The sequence below is a fragment of the Caretta caretta genome, chromosome 3, assembly GCF_965140235.1.
Source record: "Caretta caretta isolate rCarCar2 chromosome 3, rCarCar1.hap1, whole genome shotgun sequence".
NCBI classification, from domain to species: domain Eukaryota; kingdom Metazoa; phylum Chordata; order Testudines; family Cheloniidae; genus Caretta; species Caretta caretta.
The window spans coordinates 179,017,970-179,033,654 of record NC_134208.1 but is presented as its reverse complement, the minus strand read 5'-3'; the positions used below and the strand labels follow the sequence as shown (position 1 = coordinate 179,033,654).

Sequence of the window (15,685 nt, the reverse complement as noted above, 5' to 3'; positions counted from 1 at the left end):
TTCAGCCTGTTAGAATGTGAGTAGTGAAGGTATGCAAGGAGCCATTCACAGCTGCAAGCTCTGTGCTCTCTGGGACTCAATGATCACTCCGTCTTAGCTCCCTTAGAGCACAAGCCATCCTGAAGGGTTGGAGAGGAGACAGAGCTATTCCTCACCCTCACCCTGCACTCCCTTCATCAACTAATGGAGTTTATCAGGGACAGAGAGGTGAACACAGTGAAGGGATAGTTCAGCATGTACACCCCTCATCCCATGCTCTCCAGTGCTCCTGGAGGCTGTGTGTCTTCCTGAAATACACTGCCTCACAGAGCTGCCCCTGAAGTGATGCTGCTCCGTGTTGTTCCCAACATGGGGCTAAGAATGGGTTAGAAGACCTGATCTGATCCTCAGGCCTCTGCTTCTGTATTCCAATATCCCCAATTGATCCCTTACCTTCCCTACATATTCCTGGTTACAGATGTATCCCATTTCATCACTGTCAACAGTAACCTAAGAAAGTTTTTTTAAGGGGTCAGTTCCTTTCACAGTACTATCAGTCTCACGATTAGCCACCCAATCTAGCTGTGGCTCCGTGCTGAGAACACCCCATGGCACACAGTTCTTCCTTTCTGTGGCTAGGTGGAGCACAGGAAGAAAACAGCATAATGCTCATACGGACAGCTCAGTTATAAGAACTAAAGACATATCTTTTCTCCAGCCCATAGGGAGTGGACAAGGCAACAGGTTTACTTTTTTAGCCATCAGGTATACTTCTGCGTTGTTAATAACTGGGCATCATTCTTTATGTCTCTCTCTCCCATTCATAAACATGAATGTATCAAATATATCTACTGAATGAACAAAATTAAAGTATGACACCAGTGAAATCCTAGCAGATAATGGTAGAATTCCTGAATTTTGCACCTTGAAAGCTTAATTTTGCCATTTCATTTCCTTTATATCCTCGTCTCTAGGTAGCCTACCACTGAAGAGATTTGTAAAGCTGAATTTCCACTATTAATGCTTAGAAGTCCAGCACTTTCTGGTCTGATTTCTCTTGAGAAGTCAGTAAAAGAAGGTTTTGGCTGAATTCCACATGTCAGACCTGCTCCATCTGTTCATTTAGTGCCAGCAGGTTTGGTCATAAGTTTTAGACGTTTATGAACCTTGCACTTCCAGATAAGCTTTGGCAATCTGCTTATTTACAGTGTCTAGGAAGAGTAAGGAAAATGATTTCATTTCCCAAGAGTCAGTGGTGGAAACTGTGCTATGAGACACAGGTCCAATAAGTGGGAGAATATCTAGTATCCGGCTCCCTTTGGCATTAAGGACCAAATCCTGGTTTCATTGAAGCCAATGGCAAAACTCCCATTGATCTCAGTAGGACAAAGATTTAGCCTTACTAGAATACATGCATCTGTTTTTTCCAAGGCAGTATTTCTGGGAATGAACTGCTACTGAAACATCATTCTGTCTATATCAGTACAGAAAATGCTGGCTTTCAGCTACCAATACCTGTCTCTGCTGGTTTCAAAGACAAGCTTTTAATGTCAATGCCTAAAAATCATTGCTTGGAACTCCTTTGTGAGCCAGAAGAGGTAAACAGGGAACTGGGAGTCAGAAATCTGGGTTTTATGCCTTATTGCCACTGGCTGTATGACATTTCTCTTTGATGTGCCTCAGTTTATCTCATCTGTAAAGCAGGGAAAGTGATACATTCCTTTGTGAAGCACATCAGGATCCCCAGTTGGGGTAATGTTGCCATTGAGAGAAAACAGACAAATGGGAGGCAAGCACGTAATTACTAGAGTGTAACACCTGTCTCTTTTCTGGAAAGTTAAGTGTACAATTACTGATTTAGAGCTATATAATAATGTATTTCTTAATATGTTTGAATTACAGGAGTATGTTTAATGAATATTTGGAAACAGCATTTAAAAAAAGAAAGAAATAGTCCTTGAGTATTGAAGAACCTAGTGAAAATTAGACAAAGAAATTGATCTCATTTAGTACATGTACATGAATTGTGTGTGTATATTCATATAATGAGAGTGACATAGACATAATGTGAAGTTCCTACAAAAACTTCTTTGTAAGACGCTGTTTTGATATAGGTGTAGGGATAGAACTTCTGATTCAATGCAGATTTACTAACGTAGATCTCTGCACTTGTGTAAAGTCACACTGACATCAGTGGAAGTCCACGCAGGTGAGGGGTCCACACTACAGTATCTTAATATGGGGTTAGGGTTCTAAGTAGGACATTTCTGAGAGAATCTTTAAGACTGTGTTGGTAACATGTGGGTCAGACTTCTGCCTACAGAGAAATAGAGGAAACATACTGTTGATGATACCAATAACTAGAACACTTGTACCTGACCCAGCTCCCATTGGACTTAGTGGGAGCTTTGTAGTTGACTTCAATGGAGATAGGGTTGGGCCCTTTATCACTGCACCGAGGGATGGCCTCTGTAGTAATGTCAATAACACATTTGATGGAATAGTCTCTTTTAATAGTCTGTGTTAAAATGTTAGAGATGGTGAGTCTTCACGACAGGGGCATGGTGAGAGAATGTAAACTGGCAGGGAAGATGGTGAGGCTCTCCCATGGAGGACATTTTGAAGGGGCCAAAAATTAATCTTCTGTTCCACCCTCTGTTATTTGTCTTTCGGTGGATGGAGCTGTCTATGTACGTGCAAGGAAGGGTAGCAGCCATGCAAGGTTTCCTACACTGCCCTGAAAATGTATTTCTGTCTCTCTCTGTGTGGTGCCTATATGGTGCTAATAAACATAATAGAGGTGTCAAACACATTATTAAGATAAGCACAAAGCTGAACTTCCACCCTGGCCCAGAAGTATCTCTTCTTGAGGGGCTCGGGGAGCTCAGTATTCATAACCATTGAATGTGTGGCCTTGTTACTGACACTGCCAAAAGGCAAGCCAGCAAATAGCTAAGGGCCAAATTAAAGCCAGGCCATGTAAGCATTATACAATATTTGGTAATCAGCGTAGCCAACGGAGGCCTTGATCAATGTTGTATATAATTGTGTATCTGCCACAGTTTTTCCAAGTGTCAATCAAGTACACTGTAAAGGAGACAGAGGTGTTTTGATCTACTGCAAGAATTAAACATGTAGGGCCCCAGCCAAAGCTCACTGGAATCAATGGGAGTCTCTCCAGTTTCTTCATTAGGCTTTGGATTAGGCCCATACTGTAAAATACAAATGTTGGTTATTTGTATATTGTAGATGTTGTTTACATTTAATAGAGAGAGCCCCAGACAAGAATCCTGGCTTCAAACAGCTCCCAGGTCTGATCCAAACTTCTTGCCTCTATCTTTGGAATGTGCCAGCCTAAACCCTACTTCTGAATACCCTCAAACTTTCTACCCACCTCTGATTCCATACTACAGACAGTTTAAAAAATCTTAAACAGTCATATTCTTTTCCACATTTTTTCAGCTGTCACTCTGGATCAATGAGAAGATGCTCACAGCCCAGGATATGTCTTATGATGAAGCAAGGAATCTGCACAGTAAATGGCTAAAACACCAGGCATTTATGGCAGAACTTGCATCCAACAAAGAATGGCTGGAGAAAATTGAAAAGGTAAATAAAGAACATTTTATAAACTTCCTCTCTTTTTAAATCATGGTTGTCTTCAGAGAAATGACTGTAAAAATGTCTTCTCTTTACTCAACAGATGAAACCCCTATTGTCTTTGAGTCATCTATTCAATTTAGACCAAAAAAGTTTTTATCATTGCTGACCAAATACAGTTATGAAAAGCAAGTCTGTTCAGTTTCTTTGTGGCTATCTCCCAGTTTGTTTCATCCTCTGTGTAATCCAATCCAGTCTGTTCTATTTCTCATCAATCTAATCTTTGTGATATTTTCTGTCAGTTTAAGATATCCAGGTTTTTGTAGTGCAGGCACTAGCCAGTTTGCCAATTCCGTCGAATTGCCAAGTTGTCCTTACTTGTAATGATGTAAGGAGGAAAACACAAGTTATTTTCAGGTGTCAGGGTTGGAAAGTACAAAAACCATCATTTTGATTTATAAACTGTACACAGTAACTATGCGGATCATGGAAAGAAAATAACTATATAACCCCATGGTGCCATTCTGACTGTCACTGTTTTTGCAGTATAATCACAATACTAATCAGAAAACAAATGTCATGTGAGAAGTTAAAGCTCAGCCTGTTTTGTGAACAAATAACATCGCCATTGAGCTAGATCAAGTGATTTTAATGGCTTTAATGTGCTGTACTATTTTTTCTGCTTCCTTGTTTGAAAGAAAGAACACTGGAACATTAAGAAATTCTCATCTTTAGCTCTGACAGTGGGTTTCTGTTCACTGTAAGTTAGCATAATTGCTCATTTCCTTCCCAGTTTGGCACTCTTTGTATCCCATTAGTGGTTTTTCTGTGTTTTGCAAACACTAATAGTTTTCATCGGTGTAACTGAAACGCTGCTCTCACCAACTGCAGTACCTTTTCAGTGCGAGTGCGTTCCCATCTTCTGTCCCAGAAAAGTCAGATTGCAACAAAGGATAAAATACCTGCACCAAAGTTGTATGTTGAACCACAATTGCAAAACATTGTATTCTTATCGGGATTGGTTTTGTATTAAATGTGCGGTGTTGTGTACAGAGGTCACCATTACAAAGCTTGTTCCGTATTGAGAGAGATTACCAGTTCTAGGGGTATAAGCATACTTTTAAATAGAAGATATGTCTCTCAAACTGGAGAAAATCTTTCAAAATGAAGAAATATTTTAAAGTCCAAGCACTCTGTTGGTGTTTTCCTTAAATATAGGGCTCCTGCTTCCCTATATGTTGTTGTTCCCATTGGAAGGAGAACTAACATACAAAAGAAGCTAGGGGTTCAGCACCATAAAGCTGGTGACTTTGGGAGGGAGCCAGTAGGGGTAATGTATAGTTACAGAGTCTCATCCTCTACCGCAGCATCCTGATTGCAAAGTCATACTGCACTGTACTCTCTCTGCCATCATTACCCTTGGTCTCCCTATTCCCCAAATGTTCCACAGTATTGTGAAGATCCTGCACAAGTTACAGCAGGTTTGTTTTTCAGTAACTTGCTCCACTTTGTCCCACATGTTTGTGGGTGAGCACATCCCACCCCCACAAAAACAGATCTGGATCCCTGCAGAACCCAAAATGAGAAGGGACTTTCACAGGATCTAAATGAAGGAGGGGAGCAAGGTATGCAGCCCGCGCTCTCCACCCTTCCAGGTCCTCCCAGACCTTGGGAACAGGAACCTTGTGGAAGTGGTGGGACCGTGGAGCCTTTGTTTTGGAAAGAATAATTGAGATGTAATTTTCAGACCTTTAGTGCTCTTGCCTAATGTCATTGTTTGCTATGTGCTTTGCAGGAAGGGATGCAGCTCATTGCGGAGAAACCAGAGACTGAAACCATAGTGAAGGAAAAACTGACAGGCCTGCATCAAATGTGGGAGGAGCTCGAATCTACTACCCAAACCAAGGCTCAGCGACTCTTTGATGCGAATAAAGCTGAGCTTTTCACCCAGAGTTGTGCTGATTTGGATAAATGGCTGAACAGCTTGGAGAGTCAGATACAGTCCGATGACTATGGAAAAGATCTCACCAGTGTCAACATCCTGTTGAAAAAACAACAGGTAAACAGACGGAGCAGCGAGTCTAGAATAGAATAGATGGAAGGGCAATTGTAAGTGGGTTGCCAACCCTCCTGGTTTGGGCGGGAGTCTCCAGGAATTGGGATCGATCTCCTGGAGGCTACTGAAGCCAATCCGAGAGATTTTAGGCATCTAAAAGTCCAGCGGCGCAGCAGGGCTAAGGCAGGCTCCCTACCTGCCCTGGCTCCATGCCGCTCCCAGAAGTAGCTGGCATGTGCCAGTGGAGTCTCTGTGTGCTGCCCGAGCACCAACTCTGCAGCTCCCATTGGCCAGGAACGGGAAACCGCAACCAATGGGAGGTGTGGGGGCAGTGCTTGCAGGAAGGGGCAGAGCCATCCATGAGCCTAGGAGCCACTGCCAGACATGCCGCCGCTTCCAGGAGCCGCCTGAGGTAAATGCTGCGCAGCTGGAGCCTGCACCCTAAACCCCCTCCCACACCTCTGCCCCAGCCCCCTCCTGCACCCAAACTTCCTCCCAGAGCCCACACACCAAACCTCCTGCCCCAGGACGGAACGCCCTCCCGCACCCTAACCCTGAACCCTCTCCCACACCCAAACTCCCTCCCAGAGCCTGCACCACGAACCCTCTCCTTCACTGCGGCCCTGAGCCCACACCCAGACTCCCTCCCAGAGGCCGCACCACGAACCCCCTCCTTCACCCCAAGCCCTTGCCCCAGGCTCAGCCTGGAGCCCCCTCCCACACATTAAACCCCTTGGCCCCAGCCCAGGGCCCACACCTCAACCCTCTGCCCCAGCCGGGTGAAAGTGAATGAGGGAGGAGGAGAGTGAGCGACGGAGGGAGGGGGGGCAGGGCCTTGGGAAAGGAGCAGGGCAAGGGTGTTTGGATTTGTGCGATTAGACAGTTGGCAACCCTAGTTGTAAGCATACCAAGGAACAGATAAAGGACCCTTTCAGTTTAGATTAAGATTTAATTTGCTCTTCTTTCTTCCTGTTTGTTCCTTCTTCTTTTAAGGGAAAGCAGCAGCCATTAGATACCCCATCCCCACATCTCTCAGTGCAATCTGTCCTCTTCCTCCCCAGTTCTTCACCTCCTGTTGATAATTTCTTTCCCTGGGGGGATCCTCCAGTAATTGGCTGCCCTCCCCACCCCACCTGTGAGTGGCTCTCTGATTCCCAGTAATTACAACAGTGGGTAAAGTGACTGAATCTGCTGTTACACTGAACAGTTTTGAAGTAGAGTTAAGCTGTGAGCACTAGTAAAAGACTAAGAACTGGGGAACAAATGCACTACTTTTGGAAGCAGGCACAACTCCTTTGACTTCAGTGATGCCGAGTCCAGCAATTCAGCAGTGAATCTGGTCTTAATCCTGCTTCCATGCACCACCTTCCCTAGGTCAAAAGAGGAGAAATGCACTGGCACTCCCTGCCAGGAAATGGATCCAGTCTACTTCGTATGCTGTCGCTGTAAAACATGTCGCAGTCATTATTAATATGGTGAATTCCTAGCTATTGTGATTCAGCCTTTGTTCTTGCCCAGGATTATGAAGCTAAGGATATTTTTTTAATCTTACAAATTGCATATATATGAATGCCCAGTTTTTCAAGCTCTCTTGGCACTTTCCCCCTACGTAGATGCTTGAAAACCAAATGGATGTTCGTAAGAAGGAGGTAGAGGAGCTGCAAAGCCAGGCCCAGGCTTTGAGTCAGGAGGGCAAGAGTACTGATGAGGTAGATGGCAAACGCCTTATTGTACAGAAGAAATTTTTGGAGCTACTGGAACCCTTGACTGAAAGGAAAACGAACCTGCTGGCCTCCAAAGAGGTCCACCAGTTCAACCGGGATGTTGAGGATGAAATTGTGAGTACAAATCACATTCCCCAAATGCTAGAAAATGCTCAGCCCCAACAAGGGGACTTGTCTGAATGAATCTCTCACTAGCACATTAGACTATTGCATTTCCCAAGGCATCTCTCACAGCCTCCGGCTCCTCTCCCATCAATATCATGGATGTTTCATGGGGCTTTTCTGTAATTTCTCTTTCAGCTGTGGGTCGGAGAGAGGATGCCTATAGCAACATCTACCGATCATGGACATAACCTCCAGACCGTGCAGCTACTGATAAAGAAAAATCAGGTAAGTAGCTGCTGTTAGAGTTGTTTATGTCCCTGTTAATTCATGTACCCAGTATCTGCAGGGGAAAATGTTTCAGGAGGCTCTATTTGGAATGAGTCTGTTTGCTGTAAAAGCCTAGGGCTGAATTATGGATGCTTCAGTGCATATGCGAGAACTCAGGGAGCCCTTTCCTGCAGTGTACTCATGCAGGAGGCAGCCGTAACTTGTCCACACAAACTGTTATGGTGTGTATTGCTGTGCCCACTACCCTTCTGCCTTAGGTGACAGCCCTGCCTGGCATCCTCATTTTGTAAGAGTTTGTTCAGCTGCTGTTTCTAATTAATATGTTGCTTTCCCATGTAGACACTTCAGAAGGAAATCCAAGGACATCAGCCTCGTATCGATGACATTTTTGAGAGGAGCCAAAACGTTATTACAGACAGCAGCCTTAATGCTGAAGCGCTTCAGCAGAGACTTGCAGACTTGCAACAGCTGTGGAATCTGCTAATTGAGGAGACAGAGAAACGCCACAAGCGCCTGGAGGAGTCTCACAAAGCACAGCAGTATTACTTTGATGCTGCAGAGGCTGAGGCGTGGATGAGCGAGCAGGAACTCTATATGATGTCGGAAGAAAAAGCCAAGGTGAGTAGCTTTATAGTGAAATAGGTTTGCAAGCAGTTTGGAGGACCGGATTAGAATTCAAAATGGCCTTGACAAATGGGAGAATTGGTCTGAAATCAACAAGATGAAATTCAGTAAAGACAAGTGCAAAATACTTCACTTAGGAAGAAAAAATTAAATGCACAACTACAAAATGGGGAATGACTGGCTTGTGTAGTACTGCTGAAAAGGATCTGGGGATTGTAGTGGATCACAGACTGAGTGAGTCAATAGTGTTATGCAATTGTGAAAAAAGCCCAATATTTTGAGGAGATATATTAACAGGAGTGTTGGATGTCAGATGTGGGAGATAATTGTCCCCTCGAGATAATTGTCCCCACTGGTGAGGCCTCAGCTGGGTACTGTGTCCAGTTCTGGGTGCTGCACTTTAAGAAAGATGTAGACAAATTGGAGAGAGTCCAGAGAAAAGCAATAAAAATGATATAAGGTTTGGAAAACCTGACCAGTGAGGAAAGATTTAAAAAACTGGGCATGTTTAGTCCTGAGAAAAGAAGACTGATAAGTTTTCAAATATGTTAAGGGCTGTTATAAAGAGGGTGGTGATCAATTGTTCTTCATGTCCACTGAAGGTAAATCAAGAAATAATGGGCTTAATCTGAAGCAAAAGAGATTTAGTTTAGATAATAGGAGAAACTTTTTAACTCCTAGGATAGTTAAGCCCTGGAATAGGCTTCCAAGGGAGGTTGTGGAGTCCCATCATTGGAGGTTTTTAAGAACAGGTTAGACAAACACCTGTCAGGGATGGTCAAGGTATATTTGGTCCTGCCACAGCGCAGGTGGCTGGACTAGGTGACCTCTCAAGGTCCCTTTCAGTCCGATGTTTCTCTGATTCGGTAATTGAATATGTCACAAATACAATGGGGACAAAAATGAACTGGATTCACTCTTGAGATCCCAAGTCAGTTCACAAGAGATCTCTGTTTGGGTAGTGCTACCCACAAGTTACTGTTTTCCTATGGAACACTGGTCTTGCAGTACCAGGAGTATATTATATAGGTTTTTTATTATTTTTTTTAAATGATCCAGGACAATAAATAACCATTTCACACCCATGTAACAGATTCCAGGGGCATTCAGTGCTCAGCTAACAAGTGTTTTGCTTTACTTTGTTTCCCAAGCATAACAAATAAAAGAAATCTTAAAAATGAAACCACCAGAATGTTTAAGGGAGAAACACGTATAGGTGATTTCAAGTTACATAGTCAGCCATGCTTTATTTTACTTAATTTTAGCTGCATATTGCAAGTGTTGATCTAAGCCATTGCAGGCATTTTTGGGGAGCCTTTCCCAGGCTCCTTAGAATCCCTTATCTTTGAACAAGGGTGTAATTGCAAAGCCTGACCAGTGATATGTTGAAAATCTTTTCTGTTGTCATGGGCTCTACACATCACCAGTTTTCTATAAACGCACAAAGCTCTTCACAGTCAAGGAAATTCAGCATGCTTGATGCACAGCTGATTTAATCTTGCTCTGGATCCCAGAGGGGTCATTGTATTCACCCTTTCACTTGTTTTGTCACTGTGTATGGACACCATTTACCATAGATTTAACTAATATTTATATACCATAGTCCGAACAAGTTTTCTTCAAGTTGCACTTGAGAGCAATCCTTCGTAAATCTTTTACACTGCTGTCAAGTTGATTGCTCTTATTTCACCCAACCTGGTGAGGTTGCTATTGCTGAGTATTTCTCCAAAGGGGAGGACCTGACTGTATTGTTCTGTCCCTGTTAAAGGATGAACAGAGTGCAGTGTCCATGCTGAAGAAACACCAGATTTTGGAACAGGCAGTAGAAGACTATGCCGAGACAGTGCACCAGCTTTCCAAGACTAGCAGAACTTTGGTTGCAGACAATCATCCGGAAAGGTTAGTATTCCCTTACAGTTGGATTTTTAGCTGCCTTTGGCAATTAGAGTACTTCATTGATGCACCATGAAAGATAAAGAGTACGACAAATTGTAAGTAACTCAGGAAAATATGTCCAAAGTGGGGCCAAGTTCTGTCCTAGTAAGACAATAGAGGTATGTCTTGGTGCATCCTTGTCAGGGTAGAATTTCACAGGGACAACCAGTGTACCAAGCTGCAAGGTGCAGTTTGCTGATGCTCTGATCAGGATCAGTGTACACAACTACTGATTAGTACTGGACATGTTGCTAAACCCCTTGGGGACATTGCATGGGCTGGTGCATTAACCATAACACCTCCACGTACATTCCTGTGGAAAAAAGGAATCCAATCATGCTGCTTGTATAGGGGAGGAGTATCCAGATACTCTTTCTTCCCTCCCATTGCACATCAGCGGGGAGCACTAGGCCAGTGAATCAGAATCACCCAAGCCCATTCACTTTTGAATGTCAGGGGCAGTGCCCCCTGAAGGAGATGCTACCGCCCGGCCTTGGGGTTTCTAGTGAGGAAGGGCAGCTTTACTTTCTAAGGATGCTAGAGACTTGTCCCTGGAGACTGCTGAGGGTTGCACAGAATCAGTGCATCTCCTTTGTGTACTAGCCATCCCCTCTCCATAGCTAGAGCCTCCCACTTTATGGGCATGGCTTGCTTCTACAAATACATCCCTACATCTCCCATGTTGACTCGCTATACAATGTATCTATGCTTACACATCCAGCTTTTCACTCTTAAGACACATGGGAAAGCACCATGCTCATAAAGCTAGTGTTGGGATACTCTGGTGTCTTGGTGTTTGTAATAGGCCCTGTGGCACAGGAGACTTCCAACTCCTCCACCTTTGGTCTGTCTCAGAAGGAGGGAAGCCTTGTTCATGAAGACAGAAGGTTAATAAATGAAGAAATATGGCCCTTGGAATGAAGAAAATAGGAGATTCTTAGGCTATTCCAAAGATGGCTCCAAGTGGCTAAATGCACATGGTTCAATGGAATGAGAATGGAAGGGACACTACCAGAAAAAAATTAGTTAAATCTAGAGTTACATACTATAGGAGAAGCCAATTTAGTTATGACCTTTCCCAGAGATTGATTTCAGGCTATGTATCCCTAAGAGAGCTTAAAAAAGTAACTTTGCCATGGTAGTTATAGCCACGGGGACTAAATTCTCCATTTGGCAATATGTTGGCTATATGGCAAATTTATTTAACCTACCCCTAGTCTGGCTGGAGCTGGGAGAATCTTGGAGATGACTGTCTCCATCTCTGTTGGAAGGGTGTGTGTTGCATAATTCAAAAGCACTCACTTGTGGTCAGTTTAGAGCTCTTATGGCTCAACTGATTTGAATACTGCAATAACATAGTAACCTGTGTATATGGCAGAGAAAAGGCAACTTTAAAGGGGTTATGCAGCTCACAGGAAATAAATCCAAGAGATCTGGTAAATCTAAATGATATTTGTTTCCTTTGGATTATTGAGCCTTAGACTGAAGAAAGCTGTTAGTGCTGTTGACCATCAATTTAGCATTAATTTAGCATAAATTCTGACTGCCAGAACCAAGGGAGAAATAACCCAGGTCCTTTCTCTCAGTCCTAGGACAAGTCCATTGTGCGATCTTAACCTCAGCAAATTGGGATCTTTGTTCACATTTACATTTTCCACAGTCAATGGGTGTGGTCTATATTCGCATGGTGGGCCAGGTCCTTGGCTGGCATAATTGGCATCGCTCCATTGACTTTAATGGAGCTATGCCAGCTAAGGATCTGATCCGAATGTTTACAGGCAAAGTTTTAGTCACTTCAGAGATACGTGTTCTATGGGCTATATATTCTAAGAGTGATTTTTCTTAGATATTTTGACCCCTGATGTTTGTTTGTTTGTTTTTTAAAAAATCCGTGGTGGCTCAGTGTTCTTCTTGGGGATTTTTTTCAGCGAGCGCATCAGTATGCGCCAGTCCAAGGTGGATAAGCTGTATGCAGGCCTGAAGGATCTAGCTGAAGAGAGGAGGGGCAAACTAGATGAGAGACACAGGCTATTTCAGCTCAATCGTGAGGTGGATGACTTGGAGCAGTGGATTGCTGAAAGGGAGGTGGTGGCAGGATCCCACGAGTTGGGACAGGATTATGAACATGTTACAGTAAGTTACTTGGCTATAGCTGCAGAGAAATCTGATTTTCCTGGGAATTGCACACACTGGCTGGGTAATATAAAGCAGTGGCAAGTTTTGCTTATTTGATATGCACTATAGTTTTGAGGCTGTTGGGTCATTTGCATGTTCTTTGGCTCTTGGCTACAACAATAGCGGTACATTGTGGGATTCCTACTGTGGTCATAAACTACTTCAGGTTCCTGCATGTGAATTATGTTGCATGTAAGACACTCCAATAGAACATTCCTGGTGATCTTACACAATTCATTTCAAAAAGTCAGGTGCTACCCATCACATTTGCAGTCCCACATGTTAAACGTAGGTAAAAAAGTACAGCTTGGGCATTGCTGACTTACAGCTGTTTGTTCACATTTCAGATGTTACAAGAGCGATTCCGTGAATTTGCCCGGGACACTGGAAACATTGGACAGGAGCGTGTTGATACTGTTAACCACATGGCAGATGAGCTCATCAATTCTGGACACTCCGATGCAGCCACCATTGCAGAGTGGAAGGATGGTCTCAATGAGGCATGGGCTGACCTCTTGGAGCTCATTGACACAAGAACACAGATTCTAGCAGCCTCTTATGAACTACATAAATTTTACCATGATGCCAAGGAGATCTTTGGACGTATTCAAGATAAACACAAGAAACTGCCCGAGGAACTTGGTAGAGACCAAAACACAGTGGAAGCACTACAGAGGATGCACACAACATTTGAACATGATATTCAGGCTTTAGGCACCCAGGTGTGTATTACGCGAGCAACTTTTTTGTGTCTGGATTTAGGCATCTGGGATGACAAGCCACCAAGTGGCTGAGAGACAAGATTGTGGATTGCTATTCAAAAACCTTCCTATGTGAATAACATCACGTGGCTTATTTTACTACTTGTATTTGTAATTTGCTTCTCTAATTATATACTGTAGCTCTGTTGTTGTCTAAAGTGTTAGAAGTCACTCTAGAAGTCCACAGCCTTCTATATATATGGATAATTGTTTACTGAAAATTTGTCATCTGCTGTGCTTGATTAGAAAAGAAATCATAAAGTCAAAGGGCTTGTATATTGCTTATGATGACAGGCAATGAAGGTAAGATTTGCAACCCCAGCTAAAGGCTTTTGTCATACATTCCCCATTAGTACTGGGGCGCTGCATACCAATATAAAAACATGGATGGATGGGAGGATGGTTGGATAGGTAGGTAGCTCAATCTGCACCGTTACAGACTAAGGACCAAATGGCTAGGCAGCAGTTCTGCAGAAAAGGACCTAGGGGTTACAGTGGACAAGAAGCTGGATATAAGTCAACAGTGTGCCCTTGTTGCCAAGAAAGCCAATGGCATTTTGGGGTGTATAAGTAGGGGCATTGCCAGCAGATCGAGGGACATGATCGTTCCCCTCTATTCGACATTGGTGAGGCCTCATCTGGAGTACTGTGTCCAGTTTTGGGCCCCACACTACAAGAAGGATGTGGAAAAATTGGAAAGCGTCCAGCGGAGAGCAACAAAAATGATTAGGGGGCTGGGGCACATGATTTATGAGGAGAGACTGAGGGAACTGGGATTGTTTAGTTTGCGGAAAAGAAGAATGAGGGGGGATTTGATAGCTGCTTTCAACTACCTGAAAGAGGGTTCCAAAGAGGATGGATCTAGACTGTTCTCAGTGGTAGCAGATGACAGAACGAGGAGTAATGGTCTCAAGTTGCAGTGCGGGAGGTTTAGGTTGGATATTAGGAAAAACTTTTTCGCTATGAGGGTGGTGAAGCACTGGAATGCGTTACCTAGGGAGGTGGTGGAATCTCCTTCCTTTGAGGTTTTTAAGGTCAGGCTTTACAAAGTCCTGGCTGGGATGATTTAGTTGGGGATTGAATCATAGAATATCAGAGTTGGAAGAGACTTCAGGAGGTCATCTAGTCCAACCCCTTGCTCAAAGCAGGACCAATCCCCAATTTTTGCCCCAGATCCCTAAATGGCCCCCTCAAGGATTGAACTCACAACCCTGGATTTAGCAGGCCAATGCTCAAACCACTGAGGTCTCACTCCCCCCCACTGAGCTATCCCCGATTGGTCCTGCTTTGAGCAGGGGGTTGGACTAGATGACCTCCTGAGGTCCCTTCCAACCCTGATATTCTATGATTCTATGACTTCCCAGAGGATCTGTTTCAGATAGGCATATATAGTAGTGCCAGCATTATGCTGTCTGGTTTATGCAGTTGGAAGATAAATTAGGAACAAAAAAGGTTAACTTGCATAAAATAGAACACTTATTAAAGCAGTTTCAGTGAGGCATTGAGCTGGTATTAAATCTATCAAGGTTTTTTTTTTGTATATCAGTACTAATATAAAAACACAGATTTAGCTTTTTCTGTGCTCTTAACACAATCTTGGGAAGGTAGGTAGTAATTATGCCAAAAGTCACCACTGAAATTTGCTATGCCTCAGTGCCCATATTTGTTCCTTTTGTGAACATTGCACAAAATAAGCTGTCCAGTGGAAGGACAGACGTTCCAAATGGTATGGGGTGGGGGAAGCAAAAATTAAAGGAAATTCCTTAATCCTCTCCAGATTTTCTCATGTTTGGTTTCTTGTTTGTAGTGGCTGATAAAGACCATAGATCTTTAAGTGCAGTTAGTCTGCCAAATAGCTATTTTTGTTATGCATTTGGATACTTTAACTTCAATAGTGCTTCTTGTGTTAGTTTCTGGAAATAGTAAATTAGGACATTTAAAATGGTAGAACTCCTATTGATTTCTATGGGAACAGAGTTAGTCCAAGCCCAAGTGCTTTTGAACATTTCACCCCTAAAATTCAGAAACTGTTCAGATGATGGACACAGTGAGCTCATTCTGATTTGATTTTATTCCACGTTCTGTACTTATGCATGCACAATATAAAGATTAGTAGAGTTCAGAATGCAGTAAGTGTTAGTGTTTAATTTATTAAACATTTAAACAATCTGAAATGTCAAAACTACAATTAAAAAATTGTATTTTCTTAAGACAGGTATATTGTATAGACAAAAAAGAGAATAGCTATTAATATATCATACTAGGAATTATAATCCCCACTAAGGCATACAGCTATTTTAAAAATGAATATTTCAAATGGGAGAAATGCCAGTGAACTCGGTTGCTATGAACTAGTATTTTTCTGCATTGTTTGGAGTGTCTGGGCCAATTCACAATGACCCTGCAACTTGTGTAGTCATTTACACTAGTGCAAAGGA

The 15,685-nt window shown here is 43.0% G+C and overlaps 1 protein-coding gene across 3 annotated transcripts in view; it reads left to right on the top strand.

The window, feature by feature from the left end:
* SPTBN1 (spectrin beta, non-erythrocytic 1) overlaps positions 1-15,685 on the top strand; it is a 220,065-nt gene that overhangs the window by 174,692 nt on the left and 29,688 nt on the right. For all 3 annotated transcript variants that reach the window (XM_048842862.2, XM_048842861.2, XM_048842864.2), the window contains 8 exons: positions 3,442-3,588; positions 5,375-5,638; positions 7,249-7,473; positions 7,660-7,749; positions 8,092-8,370; positions 10,145-10,275; positions 12,240-12,444; positions 12,834-13,208. In XM_048842862.2, the coding sequence (XP_048698819.1) occupies positions 3,442-3,588; positions 5,375-5,638; positions 7,249-7,473; positions 7,660-7,749; positions 8,092-8,370; positions 10,145-10,275; positions 12,240-12,444; positions 12,834-13,208 (1,716 nt within the window). The remainder of the gene's footprint in view (positions 1-3,441; positions 3,589-5,374; positions 5,639-7,248; positions 7,474-7,659; positions 7,750-8,091; positions 8,371-10,144; positions 10,276-12,239; positions 12,445-12,833; positions 13,209-15,685) is intronic.